Here is a 22480-nt window from a genome sequence, read left to right on the forward strand (position 1 = left end):
GATTTGCACACCCCAAATGATAAGCATATTCCGGGGATTTAGCACTCCCCCTCCCCATATCCCCCCCCTTTGTTTTTCAACTCAGCTTTTTTAGCAGACAAAAGACATGCAGTCAATTTGGTTTAAATTTTGGAGGCTGCAATCTAGCAGCGGGGAACTCAAATTTGTCTCTCAGTGTGACACAAAAGATTTCAGGACCATGGATAGGGACACATGCACATTTTCTGTCCAATATCAATCTGTTACGGAATAGCTGGTTGACTTCTGATTTGGTGGAATTTAGATTCAATTGTCCCATCGGAAAATATGTAAATTTAGTATCTTCTCAGGACAAAGCGTCCCTATCATAAAATTCATTTTCATTATACAGGCAATTTTTTAAGTAATGTTTTAAAATTTGAATTGTCCCACGAGTATTAAAAAAAACACAGGATACAAAACGATTAAAATTTAGAGCTGAAATAAATCCACCAATCAAACTATTGACTGCTCCAAAAATATGCAAAAAAAAGAAAGTAAAACTTGGAATTCACATGACAAAATCCACCTGTGATCCTGCTTTGCAAAGCTGTCGTAGAATGTTAATCTCCGGCATTAAATGTGACATTTAGAGGGCGAGTTTGTTAATCCTTTCATTAAAAAAAAAAAGTATGCCCTGCAATAAAACATGTCTCCCTTGCTGCTTCCGCAATTTCAACATGATGGCTCTGTTTCTCAATTTGGCTCTAAAAGATTAGCTATCATTATGAAGGTGTTTATGGAGTCAATAATTGAGAGATTTAAACTGGAAAAATGTCATATGCTTATTAGTAATTCGCTCAAATATGAAATTAAACGCAGATATTTATAAATTAAACAATTAGGTATACAAATTGACCAACACAGAGAATAATGAACAGCTCTTAAGACTGAAATTACACTTCAGGGGCCCACCCACGAGTGGTTAAGGGTCCTTGTGCTCCGTCTCTCGATGACATCTAAACAAAGCACTGAGTTCTGCCTCCTTCATTTCTATTTGCTCTCCAATTGCCACGGTTGCATTCAGAAAACCACCCATGCAATGCATAAAATGGCAAATGATAGCTAATAAAAGGCAGTATCATCTTGTGCAATTATAAAAATAACATTTAATACAAAAGAGCATACCTGCTACTTTTCCGTGGCAGTGGAAGATCCTTCTGGCAACAAAGAAAACAAAAAAAAAGATGGATGTTAGATTTTTCAAAACACAATAATCCATGTGTACTGTTACCGTAGATAAAATGCTACTGGCGACTATTGGCTTGATTGAAACTTGAAATGTGCTAATGAGTTCATAAAAAAGTGCATTAATTTATTCAAAGAGAGCAGTAGCTCATTTATAGACTGAAGTGGGCTCAAGCAATTATACCCGCATAATTACCATACCTTATAGTCTGATATTTAACTTTTTGAAAGATGAGAGGGTTTCTAATTTGAATTCTTTTTTACACGAAAGCTTTCATCCTCTCATGTCTGCATCAAGACAAATCTTTCACAAATGGGCTTTTTTTTCGTCAATATTTTGATTTTATTTTTAAAGTTGCTAATGAGTTGCAAAAATCAATCAATGTCAAGCTAGAAAAGGTTGCGCAATACAGATTTCACCATGCATTGTAATTTACAGCTATGAGGTTTCAGAAAAAAAAAATACACCTGTTTCTGAATCAAACCCTTGAATCATAAATATTAACATATTATTATTATTACTATTATTATATTAATAATCAAGGGCAGATTTTGATCATCTCAAAAGGTTTACTTACATTCCTGATTAAAAAATGTATATAAATAATATAATAAAATATGTTGACCTGAAAGTAAATTCTCAAAAATTCTTGAAGAAATTGTAGCACAGCAGATCAAAAATCCACTTTTTATTTTCGATCATTTGTAAAGATTTCGGAATGATCTATCCTGCTCTACTTTTTATACATCAGGCAAGTGATCAGGGGTGTGTAGATTTTTTCATCCACTGTAGGGGGCAACCTGCACTCACTATACACAGTCAAACAAAAAGCACTATAAAATGGCAAACTTACCAAACAGAGAATAAGTTATGATTTTGAACTCTAGTTTTGGACAACATTGTATTTCACCTCTGAGCAGATTTATATATAAAAAACCTTTTTGGACAATTGGCGATATAAACAGATCAGCACATCCAATAAAAATAAACTCATCTCAGTTGAGAGCCGTAATGTTGCCTATGAATCAGCCACGGCCAGGTTTGTGATTAGGCCGCTAATCCAATGAGCGGCACAACAGCCGATCTCGTCGAAGCTCGGGGGCTTTCTGAGTGACAGGAAACGGCAGGTCGAGTGAAGCAAAAGTCAATTTTAAAACGGTTTCTGCTCATTTTATGACGACGGGACACAGCAGCGAGGACACTGATGTGATTAAGATCAAGTGGGACGCACCCTCTCCGATGCGCCATCCGTTGCCAATTTGAGTCTATTAGACTCCATGTCGGAGAGATCGGCTTACATATCTCTTGTCGGATTAGTCTGTTCGAACTAACAACGTTAAGGTCAGATGTTGAAAATCAACAACTGCGAGACGACTAATGACGTCCCAAAAGGAACTACTCTTCTGTCGAATCATTTGGGTTGCCCTCAATTCATTTCCCTCGCCTGCATCGAACTCTTTGTAATATAAACATAAGCGTCCCAAAAACGGCAACAAAGGCGAGTTGATGAGACGTGACTTGACAGCTGGAGCTTTCACATCAAAACAATCTTACCAATGCGCCTGTAAAATCAAACCCGACCGGTTTGAGTTTGGCCTCCACCCACCCCCTACTCCTTGATCTTAAATAACAGCAGTGGGAAAGGGTCATTAATAAACATTGCAATCAGAAATCATTTGCACCGCTAATCCGGAGAAAGGACAATAAAACAAGTTAAAAAAAAAAAAAAAAAAAACTAAATGTGAATGTAAAATCTAATCCAGTCCTTTTGAATTGCATTATTTATAATTAATGAATATATACCGTATTTTTTGCACTATAAGCCGCACCGGATTATAAGGCGCACCTTCAATGAATGGCCTATTTTAAAAATTTGTCCATATATAAGATATATACATTTGTCCACAGGCCGGACTTTGGACACGCCAGCTGTAGTGGCTCAATATTGGTCCATATATAAGGCGCACCTGATTATAAGGCGCACTGTTGGCTTTTGAGAAAATTGGAGGTTTTTAGGTGCGCCTTATAGTGCGGAAAATACGGTAGGTACAATTTCTGAACAAATTTGGTTCCAGGTCAACGTCAACAATTAGTTTAGACTTTGGGACAATTTCACTGATGCAAAGTTGTGCTTAGCAGAACACAGTCAATTCTTTTCTACCTAGTGATTTCCTCTCCATCAATTATATTGAAAATCTGACTCCATTAAAGAAAAAAAAAATGAATCGACTCAAATAATTAACAAAGGCATGTCTATCAGCCTGAAAGCTTGTGGACAGAATAAGCCTCAATTACATTGACGTCAAAAGATCAATATGTAGATATTTGACCGGCGGCATTTGTATGGCGCAGTCTTAGATAAAGCAAAGGCCGCGAAACATTGGATATTATAAAGTGACATTATATTACATGTCTGACGTGTTCTTTCAAGCAACAATATAAAGTATCACAGCTTCAAAATCACTTGTCGTCATTGCCATGACAACCCAGGATTGCCTACTTTCTGTAATATTGGCGGACAAGCCAGCAACACCTCTCACAGTACGTCAACAATAAAAATAAAAAAAACAGTTTCCTCGCATCATTTATTAATGTTACAGAACACACCGGAGTCAGTTGATCTTAAATTCGACTTTAAATATTGAAATTTTTCCGAGCCGGTTCTCTGTTGTGAGCTTTCGTGATGAGAGCCGGGATGTCGGTACCTGTGTGATGGTGCTCTTGTGGGATTGTGATTACTTCTTGTTTTTAATGAGAATGACTTCACCCATCACGGGGCGCTTTTCCTGGGATGGCTAATGAATTACATCATCAAGAGGAAGTAAGCTTGGCCAGAGTGACTCAGAGGAACATGTGCTAACGTGCGTGTGTTCCGATACGGGGTGTGGCAAGGGGTAGCTAATGGCTAAAAACCCGACACCTGCTCCCTCTTTATGTGTGCCCAGTCGGAGGCGACTGGACGTGATGTATCCATCTTGTTTTGTTCTCATTTCAGTTTAAAGGACTATGACAACCTTGGCAAGTCCAAGTACTGTAAATGTATCTTTTCGTGTAGTGAACAAACAGGGAGGGGGGTGCGCAATATTTTTCTTTATTTTGTAATATTTTTGTCTATTTGTTGTCTAATATTTTGTATATTTTGTTTATCTTAAACTTTATTGGATTTTTCAAAAAAAATATATCAATATTTTGGGGATTTTCAGTCTTTTTTTTAAACTTTTTCTTAATTTTGCATTCATTATTTTGTGTCATCAAATATTTTTAAATGTTTGAATATTTTAAAGTATATTTAAAGTAATGTTTATATTAGAAGTAAGATATAATAACATTGATAAATAATTAATATATTTATGCTTTTTAATTTTAAGATATAATAATGTAAATTATATGTTGGAGCATTTGGCTTATTTTGATTTGTGCTTCTACTGTTTGAAAATTATATCTCTCATGTGTTGACAAAACAATCGAGATATTTTGTGCGTCATTTTGCTGGCAGAGTCAACGATGCACGCACGCAGTGACATCTTTGGGAAAATGAATGTATCCATGCAACAACTACAAATAATTAATTTGCTTTTCGCTCACCTTGCTATGTTCCAAGAGGACCCTTTCAAAACATTGAAATATTTAACTTGTTCTGCTTAACAGATAACAGAAGGCTGAAGCCTGTGTTTCTTTTTTTACTTGGTTTATATTAACCCAAAAAAGGGAAAGAACACTAACTGGAATCTGGAGTGAAGAAAAAAAAAAAGCAATTGTGTCGGCGCTCTGGGCGGAATCAAAGCTTCTGTTCTGTTTCTGCTGCCCAAAAAAGTGACAGCTGATTGCAAGGCAAATGTCACACTGTGTATTCTTCACTTGAATGGTCCACCAGACTTCAAGAGTCCAACTTTACAGCTTCGACTCTTCTCGGAGCCTTGTGAGGATGCTCGACCTTCGCATTTATTACCTCCTCGTTGGATTCGTTTTTAAATACAACCCCAAATGTTATTTGACCATTTTCTGGGTTACACAAGTTGTTTCTGGATTGCTAGCAGCTTTCTTATTCTGATTCTGTAGTCAGGCTCTAATACATCCAATACATTTTGGACTGCACGAAAAAGCGACCAACGGAAACAATGTCTCCAAACAGACGACGCCCGAGTGTTGTTTACAGCCCGTCTCGATGAAGCGGAACAAAGCAGTGAGTGGCAGAAGTGAGCTAGCTGTCACTTCTGGAGTGACTCTTATCCCCATGTGATTAGCATATTGAAAACAGGCACAGTGCCCAGAAGAAAATATTGGACAAATTATTCTCAGTGTGTGTGGGGTGTTCTCCATAACGCTGATGGCGCACACGGTGATTTGCGACGAGAGCAGTGTATTAAGCGGGTTCCTGACACCTAGCATAACTGATGGCCCAATAACCTTCACGTCTGTAGCTGTGAAGGAAATGTCTCATCTCAATACTGAAGAATTCAAACATCCTCTTAAAGGAGGAAAATAAAATCGTCAAACCACACAGGAGAAGTTAGTCCGAAAAAGCGTAAGTAGACGCTGACAATCCGATCAAATTCAAGTCAGCGATTGTCAAATGTCACTGAAAGGTTATCCTGAGGGATTATTCTGTGGCTGGTGGTAACGTGAGCGTGCCTACTTGGCGCTGACGTATTTTTGCGCGTTCGGTTTATTCCTCGAAATTACGTTAGCGCCATCGTAAACCGAGACTGACTCGTTAGGCAGGACCAGGTGTGATAAAAACCACTTTATGGAAGCGATATGTGAAACATAACCCTGAAATCAAAATTCCACACATCTGGGCCCCCTCCCCAAGTGAACATTGACCCACACTCAAAAAGGATCCTGATATTGTAACAAGCACTTAAATGGGGTCTGCCAAAGCCCACGGCTACACTTGCCTTCTTCTCTCCCACCGCCTTGATCTAAGCCTCGAGGCTTTTTAGGGCACCCCTCTGCTTCCTCCCCAAGGGTACACGGTGCTCTTAGGCCACCATTAGTCCTGCTAATGGGCCTGACAACTGTGCCACATCCTCAACATTTAGACCTCCTCTGTCTCCGATATTGATATCGACCACTTCAGTGGGAAGCGGAGAGTGTTGGGGGGGAGGTAATGGGTCGATTTCATATTGTACACATCAACACACTCACACAGTCAAAGTACAGTCAAACTGAGTGAGTAGGTGCACCAGCTCATTAAACCGAAAAAAAAAAGTTTGACTTGAGTAGAGTCACAATTAAAAGGGAGAAAGGAAAATGATCAAATTGTTATACTTGAGGAATTACAACTATTCTCATAAATGGAAATCTGCCTTAACTGTCATATTAAATTATGACATTTTTTGTGTGAAAATTCTGAGATTATCATTGTAATACTTCAACATACCATTGTAATGCTAGAATTTAAAGTGTGGCTTCTACATTTCAATGATGTTGTGAGGATTTGGGCGGGTGCGAATAGTTCTCGGCTGCCCACATTCTTGAGATATATTCAAAACCCGATTATTATGTTCCTGCAATAACGATTCTGCGGTTGTATGACGGCTTTAATGTGCATGTCTAACATTTCCCCGCATCCTGCGATAAGAGAGATGCAAATCAAGCAAATTTCAAACAACAGATATGCATGAGCCAACATCATTATTTAGTACATTTTGTGTTCTTTAATCCAACCTACAGTCAGACCCAGTAATTACCAACTGGGCAGCATAGTCGTCCAATTGGGCAAGTCTATATTTCATAAATGATGAGTAGCCTTGTGCGGCAGATGGCAAGATGAGCAGCCGAGCGCTTTAATTGTAAATTAATACACGTTGAGGCAGCTAAGTGGCAGTCAGTAGTTGTGCACTGAAGGCCTGTGCTGCTTTACTAGTCATTTCACGGCTAGAAAAACCTTGACGGAATCTCACCCCCGATGTTTGCTGCCAGCCAACGGTGTACGAGATATCGACTAACCGACTTCGTTCGCGAGATGCGGACTAAGCTGCTTTTAGCGCTCAAGGCTCAAGTCAGCTTAACGTACATCTGAAACCCGTACCAGAGTTTTGTCGTCCACTCTGCCCGACAGAGCTGCCTTCGGTTACAACTTGAGAAATGAATGAATTGATCTCAATTGTAAACAAGGGTGGCCATTTTGTTGTGTGGTATGAAGCTGATAAAGCTATTTGGTTGGATTAGATGATGCAATGTGCAATCATGTGATAAGATAAAGCTACATCACAAATTTACCTATTTTTGTCTCCATTGCTTTTATGATTAAGGGTTATAAATAAACTTCTGTCAAAGGTGACCTGCAGAAAAAAAATCAACGAGCATAGTTAAGAAAAAAAATGGGAATCAATCTAATAGCCCAACGATGGCATTGTGGCTAACAAGTAAAATAGGCTTCTTTCTGATACATCATTATTTAATGTGTCAATGGTTAGCTAAAACTATGCTACATGCTAACTAACTTCCACACAAATACTTTACAACTTCCCTTTTTTGATCTCTTTGCATTGTTCTTGTTCAGTTCATTTGTTTGTAGAATGTGACTTAGTTGATCTGTGGTGTCCAATAATGTGACAAAGCAGTGAAATTGACTCATTGCTTCAATATATGGGGACATTTTTACATGCCAGTGTAGGCGACGTTGTAGAAGTATTTTAATTAGCTGCATAAATGCTTTTAGTGGTGGCTAGAAGCAAGTTGACTGTGTGAACTCAATGTGATGAGCTAAAACGGGGTACCACCTGCAATTACCAATAATCCAGCTAAATTTCCGCATTTTGCTTCCCTTCCCGTCAGAGTCAATGATTGACAATTGAGATATGGTTATGCTGTATTGGTCACCTTACATGTTTAAAAAAAAAAAAAAAAGGGAACTCATATGGAAAATTGACACACCGTCAATTCTTAGCTCTGTATAAAAGCTATATTATACAGTGCAGGGTAAAAGAAGATACGCAGTGGGAATCAATTGTCCATCAATATGACATCAAACCTGAATGTTGCATGTCAATTTAAATCAGATACCCACTGGGTAGTTTGAGTCATGTTAAAATAAACAAAAGGATGAGAAATGGTCCAAATTCAGGTAAATAGGTTGTTTCTGTGAAATCAATGAATTTGTACATCAATATGAAGCACTAACAATAAGTGGACACTAAATTGGACAAAATGGAAGAATTGCTGGTGTTCTTGTTTTTTAACTTCTGGCTACAGTAAGACTCTTATTGTGTGGGTTATTTAAAAAACAGAATTTAATAAAGTACAAAAAAAATGACATGGAGGTTAAACATCAACAAAAGAATACAGTTCCTACCTGGAGCCTTCTTCTTCGAATGATGCCAGAGTCGTCCATGGTGATACGTCTTGGAAGGTGTCTCGGCCCCCTGTAGTTCTTTTTCCTAAGCGACTTCGCAAGACGACGCCACGATGTCACGTGACTCCCCCCCCAGCACGCGCCGCGAGTCAATTTAGCTAAAAAATCAAAGGCAGTGTGGACATCGTTTACCAGCAATATAAATAAATCCCACGATAACAACGAATATCACTGGTAAGAATCAATACACTACAAATCTAACGCATTGAAGTAAAAATAATAATAATAATAAAGCCTCTCCGGTGTCGGGTCGAGAAATCCGCGATAGTGACACCGCGCAGGAGTTCCGTGAACGCAACACCATATCATCACGCCCGATTAACTGCACATCGCTGTAAACACGCAAATAAAGGCAACGCCGTTGCGGCAGCTTTCAGATCCGCACGAAAGCACCGTTCACGCAAAAGGGTTGTGTCCGAGCGCCCCTCACAAGCACGGGGCTTCGTGTCATTGTGTTCCTCCCTTTCCACTGGCTCTTCTACTCCATCCTCAGCTCCGCCACAACAACCGCTTCCTACTACCCGGTGACGTTGACCCACCCCTCAGAGACCAGACGCTCCGCACTGACGATCCGGGAGGGAGGGGCGGGGATCCGATGGAGCTCAGTTCACACATGGGACCCCTTAGGGCCCCGCCCCTCTCCGGCAAAGTGGCTGAGCAAAGAATGTGGGTCGATTCGATGCAATATTTGTGAGCACGAGCCATCGATCTCAAAGGAAATGAACTAAAGTCTAATGGAGTTTGCAGCACCTTACCGTTTTTGCGCTACGGGAAAAGAACCAAAACCAAACTTGAGCTGTAAGCAGCTTAAAGGGCCCTCATAACTCTCCCAATTTGGGGTATTGGGACATCGGACCATAACTCTCTAAAATGTCAAATGTTTTTTTTCCAGACGTGATGTTTCACGCAGGTTTAGACCCTTAAAATTGGCATCATTTTCCATTGCAAATGCCCTATTGCCATAGCAACAGCGTGCAATGAAATGAAATGATTTCAATAACTTTTCATCTTAACACCCCAAGTTTGAAGACGATCAGGGTGTGTTGACTTTTTATACCCACAGTACTGTAATTTTCGGACGATAAGTCGCGTTTTTTTTTTCATAGTTTGAGTGGGGGGGCGACTTATACTCAGGAGCGACTTATATACATATATATGTTTTGGTTTTTTTCTTCACTTTTTTGGGCATTTTATGGCTGGTGCGACTTATACTCCGGTGCGACTTATAGTCCGAAAATTACGGTATATACAAAATTATTCATCTGAATAAAACATAATGATTACGCCAACTCTAATCTACTTTAATCACGTCCACTGTCACAGAGGATCATTTGCAGGAAGTATTACGTCTGCCTTGAGTCAGTGCCCAACTGTTAATGACCGAGCTTTTGAAACATTGTGCCATCATGGTGATTGAAAGAGCAACATCTTCTCCACAGACACATTACACAAGAAAAACCTCCGGGGAAGGGATCAACTAAACTTCCCGCTCACACGTTGTGGTTGTATTGACAAGTGAAGGGATGAGCTAATCAACTCTTAATGGAAGAACACTGTGGTATATTAGTATAAGCAGTTACTAATACACGGCAGAAGGAACATGTCCATCACCATGTCCCTGTTGGACATTTTGTCTTTCATACATATTGCCTCTTATGAGTTAATTTAATATGTTGTATTTGTACAAATCACAATTCGATTTTTTTTTTTTATCAGTCATCCTCATTATGCAGCTCTTAATGCAACTTTCCAAAAAACCCACAGCTACCAAGAATAGAAGATGTGTATCTATCCACTTTAAGACTCCTTTGTTCTTCATTTTGAATTCCCTTTGTTGTCCATATTGCAAAATACAAAAGACCGAGCACGTGGCGATATGTGGCTGCCGAGTAAAAAATATTTCTAAAACGTCAAAGTGTGAGCCGGTAACAGCAGGTGAAATATTTCGTTTGAGAGCGTGACCCAGTTAGCAGGTTGTCGGACTCCTCTATTATGCCGCTTTTTGTTATTAGCGTTTAATAATTGATGAGCGTGCATGAATTTTGCATTTTTCTTCCCTCATTCATTAATTGTGTGATTCGGGAAGGGCAGCGTGGCACGGTTGGCAAAAACAGGCACAGACAAAAGCTTTTAGGAATGATGTCAGCCTGTTTGAAAAGACGCCCTGAGGGAGGTCGCATGGGGTCAGCACTCCCGAGCAGAAGCCCGGCATGGGGGCCGGGATGCAGAAGATGTCGGCAGCTTGCGGCATTGCATTTCCCGACACGGTGAGCCCGTCTCACAAACGCTACGTCAGCTCACATCTCTTCGTGTGCTCTAAGTGCGTGCCAGTGTGTCAATAAAATAATAGGGGGGCGGCATTCAAACATTTTTTTTTTGCTGCTTTATTAAAGTAGTTGCTTAGGTTATATGAGTTCACTAGTTAAAACGATATACGAATGTCACATTTGCTGTAAAGCGGTGAATCGATTCATTGTTGTGGCTGCCGTGCGTTTTTATTCTATCATGAGATATTGTTTCTGTTATTCACAAGGTTCTCATTTTAATAGTAAACTCACACGGAAACAATCTAAATCACTCCGAGTGCCCTTGAAGATGAATCCTCCGTCGGCTCATTCGGATGCGAGTCATCCAGCAGGACTGAACGATTTCATTTCAACCTCATCTTACAATCGTGTTAAAATTTGATCTAAAAAGCAAAATCCCCTTCGGAGCGCGTTTACAAGCAGAAAACATTCTCCATAACTTCCCTTAGCCTAACTAAGCTCCTCCCTGACACACACAAATTTCACTCCCTCATTTTGGATGCATCACTTCAGCTTACTTCCTTGACACCAATTACTACTTTCCTTTAGTGAGATGTTAGAGCTCAATATGAAAAGATACCGGAAGATATGTTCCGCGAAAAAAAAATAATAATAAAGGCAAACCACAAATTTGTAGAGCAAATTTCGCAATCCCTATTTCCGAGTAGCCGCCCTGGTGTGAGAAGGACCGTATCCCTTTTGAACAAGTCCTCCCTTTTCTCATCCGCCATCTCCTCCGAATGCCTCCAGTCATCAAGGCTTCTGCTCTCTCTCTCTCCTTCTTTCTGTCTGCCTACAAGTGGGTCAAACTGCAGGAGTGCTAAAAGCCCTGCTCACTGCAGAGAAGCTCCTCTAAATAAAAGAACACGCAATCAGCAGTCATACATGCAGAGCTGCCAGAGATGCAGACGAGAAGTGAGCTAAGGTGACCAACGGGTCAAGTGATATCAGCAGTGTCAGGGGTTAAGTGGCTTTTAAACTGCGGCAGTGTGACCGGACATTGTGATTAGATCTAATTTAGTGGTTTACTTTACGCCATTGGTCCAAATCATTTTGGTTGAACGGTGACACCATGTGGTAAGAGGAGACAACGTACATAGTATGATAAAATGAAACATGCTGATTTTTTTGGACATTGTGGTTACTGGTTAATGATTTATTGGCATGTTTTGAAATATGGTTATGTAAGATGCAAGAAAGAAAAAAGGTTCTTCTCAGCTTTGCGTGAGTTGTCAGCATACACGCAATCTTTCATGGAGACTTTCTGTGTCAATCGGAGGAGAAGAACAGGCACAATCCAATTAGTGTAGTTAAGAGACACCATGAAAGGAAACTAGGACTATGTGTAAGAAGATGAAGGATTACGAACACTGTGTGAGCTCAGCTATCAGGTATTTGGTGCTTCTATAACAAGCAAGTGTCATACTGTATTTGGGTACGGTGTTAGAGTTGTCACCTCAAAGTAATCTACACTGAAATTACACAAAGTGGTAAATGCATGATTGAGTAGGTGGTTTAATTAAAAGCATAAATGTGTACAAAGCGTTCCCATGTCTGAAAAATCAATGCGACTGTTATTGCGTGATTTTAGGATATCAGACATTCTTGTCTTACATTAATATGCCATCATGAAGAATGAACGTCCACAATATTTTCGTGACTAAACGGGTATTCAGAGCAGTGCAGATATTTGTTGCAAATAACTATTTGTAAATGTAAATAAAAAAAAATAAAAAAGGCTGATTTGACAAAAGAACAAAACGCTCAGATAAAATAGCCAATTGATCATATTTGAAAATTCTGTAAACATACAGCGACTTGCCTGAAGTTCTATTTTGTATTTTTGTTCAAAGGACATTCATTAAGAAGCCTTGAGGTTTTGCATTATGTATTTAAGTACATTCCAGTCTCATCCGTTTCGGGTTATTTCGGTGAGCTTTGTGGATTTAACATTTCTCTAATCAACAGAAGTGTACCATCAATGCTTTTTCTGGAATGAACAAACTGAAAGTGTTGACCAACTCTAATAATAATCCAGTCAATCATTCCCTGACGCTGACCAAAGCCAACACAAACAAGCTGCCAGTTTCTAACTTCACCTCATGTGCCCCTTCGAACTTTTTGGTTTTCCTGCTTATTTTTTTTTAAAGATCTTATACAGGCACCAAAAATGATGACACTGACATTTTCCAGTTTGTCTTAGCTAAAGAACTCCACTAATACTGTCGGACAACGACAGGGTGATCTAATGGCATTAGGGCACCCTGTCTTGATCTGAAATAAATCTCCACCTTTGTCCTTGGCGGCCATGCAAACTATTTTGAATCCCATTGACGTAGGGGAAGAAGTGGCTCTTAAGAGGGTTGAGACACAAAGCAAGGGAGGTTATAAATTGACCGCATAGAACGAACCAGACAGAACTGGATACTTTAAAGGCGGCAAGGTGTTGTCTTCCTGCCTCGCACCAAAGACACACAAGAACGGCTTGAGAAGTTGAACCAGCCATGGAAGCTACAGCCCAGAGCGCGACGGTCACCGGGGCCTTCGACCGGGAGTCATTCTCCAAGAAAGCCTTGAGGGCCACCGCCAGAGGGGCTTCGTCTCATTTTGTTGGGAGCTCCATTATCATTCTGTCTTCTTTCGCCGTGTCCACTCTGGCTATGAACTGCGGGAAAAAGATCCAGGAGTCTCGGCACAAACCCAATGCCAATTGACAGCAGGCTGCGGGTAGCCGGTGCATCTGGTTTGTGATTTCGTCTTACACCAAATGATGTCTTCATTCAAGTAGAGGCAGAGGATGCACTGCAAAACAGCGACTGCTCGGGGACGCTGCGAAATTTGGCATCCATCTCAAGAGCAGCGCAACGCCTTAACATCTTGGAAAGGAGCGAATCTAGCGGATGTCTTCATCCGTCATCTTTTGAGTGTGTCTAAATACAGAAGCTCTAGATGTGATTTTTATGCCTGTTAGTCACAAAAGCAAGACTGATGTCAATGTCTTGAAATGTGTCTAAGAGCCTGAAGCCGGCTTTAAACGCGTCGTTTGCTTTCTTCAATCAAGTACTTGCTTCTGAAAGTTATTTATTATCTCCATTTATGTGAAGCCATTTTGTTGAGTTCAAACATCTACCAATCCTTTGTTGTTATTGTGCAAGATAGTGTCATTCCTCTGCATGTATTGGCAATATGTTATATTAGCCAATATAACCGACCATGAGTGATTGGAGGGATTTTCTTTTGCCTTTTATTGGCATAACTAATGTGGATTTCAGCAATGTAAAACAAAGGCTTTTACCAACACATATGCAGTTATCAATACTGCCACTAGAGGGCAGAATTGGAATTAAAATATCTTTTGCAACCCTGCCTCATGTTTTGTTCCTGCTCCTATTCAAACAAACCCCTGCAGGATATGTTTTATAAAAAAAAAATATTTTATGAGTAAAACGGATACTAAATACAATTTATGAGTAAATCAAGCCAAGACTTTCCCACAATGCTGCTTGTGTGCAAGCAACTCACAGTGCATGTCGGCCAGTCCTCAGAGTGTGTCCATACTCTTCAGCCTGCGTTCTGTAAAGAAGCGGTGTGTCTGCTTGTTGTTGACGCCACCTGGCGCCCCAAAATAGGACAGCACAGACCTGTTGGCCAGCCGCTGTGCCGCCTGCTCGCCATCCTCCTCGTCATCATCCCTGAGGAGAGATTCAACAACACAAGTGTGATTTTTTTCACACTCTCATCTCCTCAGATCACATGTTTGGCAGATTACGCGTATGATAGAAATGAAAGAGATTGCGGGTTTCACATAATAGGGGATGTAAATGTCTGAATGCAAACCAAAGCTAATTTCAAAGCATTTTTTTTCTTCTTTTTGATCTTAAAAGTTGTGGAAGAGGCCATTAACTTAATTTGTTGTTCATGAGTTGTTATGGATCACCAAGGGTAAGGAGTCGGACACAGTAAATCATCTTTTAAGTCTGGTTAATAAATCTTCTGCTTCAGATCTCTGAATGAAAGCAGTCTTATAATACAGTTTTATTTATTTCAAAACACCTGGAAACTATTAAAAAAAAAAAAAGTATGTCTCTGTGAAGTCAAAGAATTTCTATAGCACTTACCAATGGACAGTCACAGCCTTGCTGTCAATCAAGGTTTGGGCCGTGCTCCAGCTAAAGCGCACAAACTGGGGGTAGCCAAACACTGGGTCCAAATACTTCAAGAGCCACGCTTTAGTCTTTGGGTCTATGAGCACAACAACAATTTTGCAAATATCACACAAGTCATTATGAAACCGTAGGCAGCAACCAAGTATGCCATTTGTTACCATTCGGGTATCCTGAGCCATATTCTGTATCCACGTCTTCGAGGTCCTCAGCAAACTTCCAGTTCTTCACAACATGGTCCCTGGCCACCTGACCAGCCATATGTAATTATATGTTAGCAACGGGACAACTTGAAGTCATCATTGTGGAATTTAAAAATTTAAAAACGGACCTTTGCACAAATACTGGCTGCACTAACGATAGGGAAGAGGGAGTCAGCCTTTGGCCTCACCGTGACCTCAATGCCTGGGAACAGTTTGGAGAGTTTCTCCTCGTACTTCTCGGCGGGGCCGACAGTGTCCACAAACACCTGCAGAGATGGGGTGAAACATTCGGGGCCACTTCCATAGTAATTTTATGATTCTGTGACAAGTGGAATGTCCAAAGTGTTCTGATCAACTTCCATTATTGTAATTTTAAAACAAATGCTTCCATAAGATACCACCACACTTTTGCAGTACAGCATTTATATATTTGGATTCTGGTCAGGGATGTTCCTGTGACTCATATTTACTTACCTCTTTGAGCTGTACGCCACTGTCTAGTGCAAATTGAACTAACCCAATGGCCGTGTCGTGTGACAGGGTGTTCAGGTTGCATTTGGTCCTGACAAAAGCAGACGTGCAGTTGGTGCACTGATTTACACATGCACTTTACACTGCATTCACCAACAATACCTCTGTAACATACTGGTGGAGATGATATTTGGGGAGAGAATACGCAGGGCCCAGCCCACAAAACCTTTGGCATCGTCCAGGTTTTGGAATAGATTCTCTCTTTCTGATTCTGACAAAGTTTTGGAATCTAGAAAGGGATAAGAAATAAAAGGTGATGATTATTTCATCCTTGCCTTTCTCACTTAGTACTTGCTTGGACTTAGGTTCTTAATGTGCAAGCTGCTCCAGATGTAAGGTGCCTTGAGATAACTTTTGTTGGGAATTGGTGCTTTGTGAATAAAACTGATATATTTGGCAAATAAAAAGGCAGAAGAAATTACCTGCTACTTTCAAGCCCTTTAAATCCTCCTTTTTGGAAATGGGACAAAAACATATTCCATAAACCATTGGACCTGGATTAAAAAAAAAACACATTGTTGCATTATTAAGCTAGTTAGTTAGTTAGTTAGTTAGTTAGTTAGTTAGTTATTTGGTTAGTTAGTTAGTTAGTTAGTTAGTTAGTTAGTTAGTTAGTTAGTTAGTTAGTTAGTTAGTTAGTTAGTTACATACCCAGCACTGGTCCCCTGCCCGCTTCGTCGATGCCCAGGCAGCAGTCTTCAGTCTTACACACGTCAGGAACGATGGAGGACAGCAGACAGCTGACTGAGTTATCGGCGTCGAAGGCGCTGGTATCCATGACCGCTGCTCGAGAAGATATTTTACTTAAATTAATACAGTGGCGCGTTGGTATGCTCAAACGGTTGTGCTAAGTCTATCTATGACCAACAGGTTAACTAGATGCTATGTTGTACGGCGAAGTTGTTAGCAAATGATACAAACCGGCCGGGCATGACACGTCTAGTATGCTAGTCTATTCTCATCCGAGTTTATTAAATCTTACCTTGGAGGGAAGAATGGTTTATTTTCCTAGTTTGGGTATTTACTATTTGTGCGTGTGTAAATAAAGAAGACAGCAGACTTTGAAGCAGAAGAATTCGCGCCTCATAATGACGTCACAGCGCCAGCAGCGGATGTTTATTATACCGCCACTCCATGGCCTGGGGTGGAACATAAAAACTTCATATTTGTTTATTCTATGTTGCACATATTTTTGATTCAGGTCCGAACCGAAGTTCAAATCTAGGCAGATGTATCAACCACAACTAATAGTACAGCCTGCTTCTCTGTTTAAAAAAATCATCAATAAAATTGAATTGAATGTCTGTGGTGACTTATTTATTATTTTTACTCAGTTTTAAATATATATTTTTTGGTCATGCCCCAATTATGAATGTAACCCCCATTAGATATTAAGTGACATCACTTGATTAAAACAAGCTAAGCACATAAAGGAACAGGTTTGATATGAAGCCCCCTGTTGAAGCTTTTTTAAGATTAATTTTGTCAGACATGCATTTATTCCGGTGGAAATGAGAATTCGGCGCGCGAGGAAGGCCATTACTAAAAGGTTGAAATTGGCCTGTTCCCTGCTTAACACCCTCCCCTTCTCACTTTCTATCCCCCTCGCCTGCTCAATGGCTCTCTTTGTTTTTTTGGAGTAACACGCCGTCCCCAGCCGATTAAATGCTAGGAATTAGAAGTTCATTTTAGCCTACTGTGCATACAAACACACTAAATAGCTTAAGCTGCTGGGGCACTGCTTGTGTTATTATTACAGTTCACACATCAGTTGCGTATTTATCATTTACTTTTTTGGCCTTCGTTTGCTAAGTGCAGCGTGTGTTGGATCTTAAATGTGAGCGCCACATAAAACAATTTTTTACTTACACTGACAAAGAAAAAGACCTCACTTTTTTTTTTTTATAAATAAATTGATTTAATAGATGACAACAATAATATTTCAACATTGCTATTTCTTGTAAGGAAGCAAAATACTTGGCAAACACTTTACAAAACTATTCAGAATTATACAAAAAATGGAGGAAGCAAAAGTTGTGGCATACTTCTCATAGCAAAAAAAATAATAATAACTGCATGGGAAGCGGGTCAGTATAAAATGTGAAAGTTTGCATCAAATATTGTAAAGTAAAGCCCGTGGTATTGAATATTATTCACATTGCCAGAAAGGAAGTATGATAGCCTGTTTGGGCAGCTCTATAGGAAAAACAGTAGAGTAGAAAACGTGCGGAACAATTGTACATGTGATTCCAAGTAATCCTTAAGCAGGACCCAAAGCTGGCCAATTATCTGAAGGGAACTTTGTACTACTGCTCATTACAACACGTTAGCGATGAGATTTGAGATTATTACAAAAGGGAAAAAAGTGAGATAGTTTTCTTTAAATGAGCAGGCGTGGAAAGCGTTTTCTGCTATTGGCACAAAATGGCAATAAGAGTTGAGGTCAAGTATCCAAGATGGATCAAAGTTGTGAAATAGAAGCTGTCTTTCCCTCTCTTTTCCCTATTATTCCCATAAATGCTTCAGATCAAAAAAGTAGTAAAGGATAGCGACACAGAAACACACAGACAGACAAGAGTTATCGCCGAAGAAAAAAAGTCACCAAAAATAACCCTTAATCGGGCGCCGAGTTTGAACGAAACCAGAAGCAGTGGTGAAGCTGTGTAAGTATATTATAATGTCAGTCACAATAAAGTTACTCTACTATATCAATATCAATGACACTAGTCATATAAAAAAAGATTAAAAAAAAAAAGTCTCCTTTAGTTTGGTTAATAAACGGGATGATGTCAGTCTGTGAACCTTTCCTGGGTTATCATTCATGTATAGAAAACAATCTATTGGCTCCTCCTCTCCAGTTGCTGTACATCTTCACTCACATTCCGGATGGCACGCAAAGTTTCCAAATGTATCTTCTAGATTAGTTGCAGACCCCACAATGAACAACTGCGCCCCCTTGGATGCATTTTATCAGCTAAAAAAAGTAAAAACCTCTAATATGACATCAATATGGCATAGACATACACACACACACACACACGCACAAGTCACGCAAACTCCCATTAGCAAACACACGCTGCGCTCACACGCTTCCCATATATTCCTGGACTCCGCCCTCAGGGTCTTGTGAGTGTGGTGTAAACAGGCTGCTCCCAGTGTGTGGGGCTGTGGGAGGGGGCCACACTGGAGGGGTCGCCTATGGTGGTGTACAGAGGCCTCTGTGTCGGGCCCATGTAGGAGAAGGCTGAGTACAGCCCGGGGGCCTGACTGGAGTGGGTGTAGTACGCCCCGGGGGCCTGGTGGTCTCCGTATTCAAACTGAGCTCTGGAGGCCAACGAGGGGAAAGCAGAGCCGTAGTGAGGGAGGCTGAGCGGGGTGTAAGTGACGTGCGCGCCCGAAGAGGGCGACGACGAGGCCTCGGCGTAATGGCTCCCGGACTCGCTTTTGATCTGGGCCTTGGAGTGGTCAGCGGGAGTGGGCGAGCCCTGAGGCTGCTGCTGCTGTTTGGAGAGCCAAGCCGAATGGCCGCTAGCCGCTGCAAGGGCGTAGGCGTAGGATGAGGCCGAGGTCCCCGCTGCGGAGGCTCCGGCGGCGCCCTGGGGGTGCCCGTTAGGGGGCAAGTACTGGTCGAACTCGTTGACGTCGAAAGGCTCAATGTTGGACATCACCTCGTTGCTGATCTCGCCGATGTCCATGGTGCCGAAATCGATGTGGGGCTTGGAGCTGGATGACGAAGGACCGCCGGAAGGCCCTTCGCCACCTACGCCGAGGGGTCCCCTGGAGCCCCCTGCTCCTCCGGCCCCTCCTGCAGCCCCGTCCCGCTTGCTGTCTGACAGTTTGCCTGACTGGAGATCTGTTTTTGGGGTGGTTGGTGGTGTGGGGGGGCTGTGCCCTTGACCTGAAAGCGACAGATATTCTTAGTTTAGCAACACATCCAGGATTAGATTTATTGTCCATTGCTGAGTAAATTGTCTTTAGATTATGAAATTTATAAAATAAATACACGACATAAATAATTCTAAATAATAAAGTGTGGTATGAGTACCACTGATGGTACGTGGGCTCCCTCTAGCGGCATGCAAAAGAATCACTGAATTAAAATGTTCAAATTTTGCATCACGACTTTAACTTTTGCTCGAATCCAATAAAGTGCATTTGTAAAGTAGCGTTCAGTTGTTGGTGTTTTTTTTAACATAATGATAGATAGTATAAAACAATTGACTTTTTAGATGTACCAGATAAACATTAGATGGTATCCAAATTAAAAAGTCAAAAATACAATCGACAGACAGAAAAATGAAATTCTCTTCCACTAGGTGGCAGAAGTTACATGACTTATCTAGTGAATACATTTCAGTTCTGTCTGTCCATTTCCCAAATATCACTGAGACGTATTATAAATTAGGAAAACAATCTCACGGCATACCCACATAATAATAACACGGTTAACCATGTATTGTGTGCTACCTCGTGGAAGAGCATGACATTGGTCTTCCTGTCACTATATGTCGCCGGCATAGATAGTTGGACATTATATCGAGTAACTAAATTTCAAACTGGATTAATTTTCTGTGGCGAACCTACAGTGACAACCCACCAATGATGAGCCACTTGGTTAATAATGACGACCTGACTATTTGTGGACCACCGTACTTGAGTAAATGTGTACGTTTCTATTACTGTTGTGTCTTTTTTAATTCTGAAATTAACGATGCGCCAGTCGATCCCAACATTTAATATATTTTGTCCTAGGCCAATGGAGTGTCACCTACTCGCAGGGTGGTGGTGGTGATGGTGATGGTGGTGCAGGTCGCCCAGAGGTGACCCCGCGCCTCCATTATGCTCCAAATGCAGACTCTTGTAGTGCGACTGGGAGTGGCTGGCCTCCCCCTCGCCCGGGCTGTCCGACTCATTAGCGGGCGTCAATTTGCCATTTTTGCGTCTCCGGGGCTGGTACTTGTACTCCGGGTAGTCCTTCTTGTGCTGTTTCCTCAGCCTCTCCGCCTCCTCGATGAATGGCCTCTTGTCGCTCTCGTTGAGCAGCCTGCAGGAAGGAGAACAAGGAGTGGTTTTACTCTCCTAAGTTAATGTGGAAGTTAAAATATGCGCAAATAGCACGCGTTGGCGCCGCGCGTAAATCGAGACGCGCGCGTAATTGGTTGCTCAAATGACTTTGCGTGGTTTGAAATACAAATTAAACACGCTCGGACAAACAACAAGCGTTAGTTGCTGTTTGTGTCCACTAATCTGGACTACTAATTTTGCTCCTTTTGGCGCAAATTACGCAGGAAATGAAGTCTTACTGTATGGGTGCTGTGTTTTCTTTCGTACAAACCTCCACAGTTTTCCGAGGGTTTTGCTCAGCTCCGCGTTGTGCAGGTGGGGGTACTGGTCGGCCAGCTTCCTCCTGGCCGCCTGGGCCCATACCATGAAGGCGTTCATGGGCCGCTTGACGTGAGGCTTGGCTTTGTTTCCGTTGTTGACGCGCACCGGCATGGGCACCAGGGTCCAGTCGTAGCCGTCGAGAACTTGACTGACCGCCTCCCGGATGCCAATGGGGAAGCGATCGTCGTCCTCCTCCGACTTGACCGTCGATCTCTCGTCTCCCGAGGCGTCCGCTACGCAGAGCGAAGTCAGCTGAGGCGGGGGTCCGGTCAGAGGTGAGTCGTGACCGGGTGGAGCTCCGGCGTGGCTCGGGGAGAGTGAGTGAACGTCGTCCGAACCTCCAGGGCTCAGCTCCGCTTCGGACATACTGTGCTCCTCTCCGGACATTTTTTTTGTTTTAAGTTAAATTTGTTGAACAACAACTTTGAAACTATTTTAAAGAGTTTTTAGTATAGTATGTGGAGTTTTCGAAGCTTCCCGGTACTTTGGACTTTTAATACGAAGCCATTGTGGTGCGTAAATGTGGCCAGATCCCTTTTTTCCGCATCGAAATCCGCTACACCTGCAGGAAAACACAACTAGTTATACCAAAATGATGATCAAAGTTTTAATTAAATCATATTTGATCATGCTCAGTAAATTAAAAAAAATAAAGGCTTATGCAACAAGTTAAATGGAATCTGGTGTCGCTGATTTAATCGATTCAAAACTTCATCAGATCAAATTTAAAAATCCGACAAAATCCAGCAAATCAATATCGCTTAAAACTAAACGTTCCATTGACTTTTATAATTGTTTTTGTTTTTAAAAAAAAAAATACATAACTTACCTGTAGAGACGCGCAGTGGTTCAACATGGGAGTGCGTGTGGCTGGCAGTGGAGCCGATGAATGGCTGCTCTGTGTGGCGACACCGGAGCTTAAAGAGCGCCTTGTGAGAAGGACTGCGAGAGGGAGAAAAAAAAAAGGGAGATTGAAAGTGGAAAACATTCCCAGAGAGGCAGCATTCCAACACACACAGTTGGCCCCGCCCACCCTCACGAAACCGGGCGATTTAATTGGCTATCGCCTCACCCTGCCAGTAGCTGATTGGACGAGAGCGGGATGGCGTTAACGAAGGGCCTGTACGTACGTCGCTGCAACGGTTCCAAACCTCGGAGAAGAGGTGAGATGTGACATGAGAGTCGCTTTAAACGAGTCCACAGTGAAGCCATTTAGTGGACGGAGAAGGCCAGCTTTGTTGCGAGTGTTGACATGCTACATCAAACAAATAAACAATCATCCACTGACTTATTACATCTTGCGGCCGCATTAAATCAGAAAGGGA

At 41.4% G+C, this 22480-nt stretch overlaps 3 protein-coding genes across 8 annotated transcripts in view; all 3 read right to left on the bottom strand.

The window, feature by feature from the left end:
- mast1a (microtubule associated serine/threonine kinase 1a) overlaps positions 1 to 9119 on the bottom strand; it is a 34320-nt gene extending 25201 nt beyond the window's left edge. The window contains exons 1-2 of one of the 2 annotated variants that reach the window (XM_061273917.1): positions 8508 to 9119; positions 1147 to 1175 (exon numbers count right to left, since the gene is read on the bottom strand). In XM_061273917.1, coding sequence (XP_061129901.1) covers positions 1147 to 1175; positions 8508 to 8546 — 68 coding nt within the window. In that variant the 5' untranslated portion in view covers positions 8547 to 9119. Of the gene's footprint in view, positions 1 to 1146; positions 1179 to 8507 lie in introns of both variants that reach the window. The other variant, XM_061273916.1, reaches the window with a different exon arrangement.
- A 2889-nt stretch (positions 9120 to 12008) lies between these two features.
- Positions 12009 to 16882, bottom strand: rnaseh2a (ribonuclease H2, subunit A). 5 transcript variants are annotated; one of them, XM_061273936.1, is made up of 10 exons: positions 16753 to 16882; positions 16422 to 16553; positions 16193 to 16264; positions 15873 to 15999; positions 15714 to 15801; positions 15368 to 15505; positions 15198 to 15285; positions 14992 to 15115; positions 14396 to 14565; positions 12009 to 12137 (listed from the first exon to the last, which is right to left on the bottom strand). In XM_061273936.1, exons 2-9 carry the CDS (start codon positions 16546 to 16548, stop codon positions 14415 to 14417), a joined length of 915 nt encoding a protein of 304 aa, XP_061129920.1. In that variant the 5' UTR covers positions 16549 to 16553; positions 16753 to 16882; the 3' UTR covers positions 12009 to 12137; positions 14396 to 14414. The 5 variants fall into 5 exon arrangements, 4 of the variants coding, with proteins under 4 accessions (XP_061129920.1, XP_061129921.1, XP_061129919.1 ...); XR_009713864.1 differs by lacking the exon at positions 12009 to 12137 and adding an exon at positions 12371 to 13538 and having other exon boundaries at positions 13636 to 14565; XM_061273937.1 differs by lacking the exon at positions 12009 to 12137 and adding an exon at positions 12371 to 13538.
- An 802-nt stretch (positions 16883 to 17684) lies between these two features.
- On the bottom strand, positions 17685 to 22119 carry LOC133151858 (transcription factor Sox-10-like). Its single transcript, XM_061275246.1, has 4 exons — positions 21985 to 22119; positions 21106 to 21717; positions 20543 to 20814; positions 17685 to 19668 (listed from the first exon to the last, which is right to left on the bottom strand). Exons 2-4 carry the CDS (start codon positions 21540 to 21542, stop codon positions 18887 to 18889), a joined length of 1491 nt encoding a protein of 496 aa, XP_061131230.1. The 5' UTR covers positions 21543 to 21717; positions 21985 to 22119; the 3' UTR covers positions 17685 to 18886.
- Positions 22120 to 22480: the final 361 nt, after the last annotated feature.

The sequence above is a fragment of the Syngnathus typhle genome, linkage group LG3 (assembly GCF_033458585.1).
Source record: "Syngnathus typhle isolate RoL2023-S1 ecotype Sweden linkage group LG3, RoL_Styp_1.0, whole genome shotgun sequence".
NCBI lineage: Eukaryota > Metazoa > Chordata > Actinopteri > Syngnathiformes > Syngnathidae > Syngnathus > Syngnathus typhle.

Coding starts and splice junctions, on each gene's coding strand:
- rnaseh2a (XM_061273936.1), bottom strand. CDS start 16,548: ATGGATACCAGCGCCTTCGACGCCGATAACTCAGTCAGCTGTCTGCTG. Junction 15,286..15,367: donor CAGCCAGTATTTGTGCAAAG/GTCCGTTTTTAA, acceptor ATGGCTGGTCAG/GTGGCCAGGGACCATGTTGT. Junction 15,116..15,197: donor TGGCTCAGGATACCCGAATG/GTAACAAATGGC, acceptor TTGTGCTCATAG/ACCCAAAGACTAAAGCGTGG.
- LOC133151858 (XM_061275246.1), bottom strand. CDS start 21,542: ATGTCCGGAGAGGAGCACAGTATGTCCGAAGCGGAGCTGAGCCCTGGA. Junction 20,815..21,105: donor ACCCTCGGAAAACTGTGGAG/GTTTGTACGAAA, acceptor TCCTTCCTGCAG/GCTGCTCAACGAGAGCGACA. Junction 19,669..20,542: donor TCACCACCACCACCCTGCGA/GTAGGTGACACT, acceptor TGTCGCTTTCAG/GTCAAGGGCACAGCCCCCCC.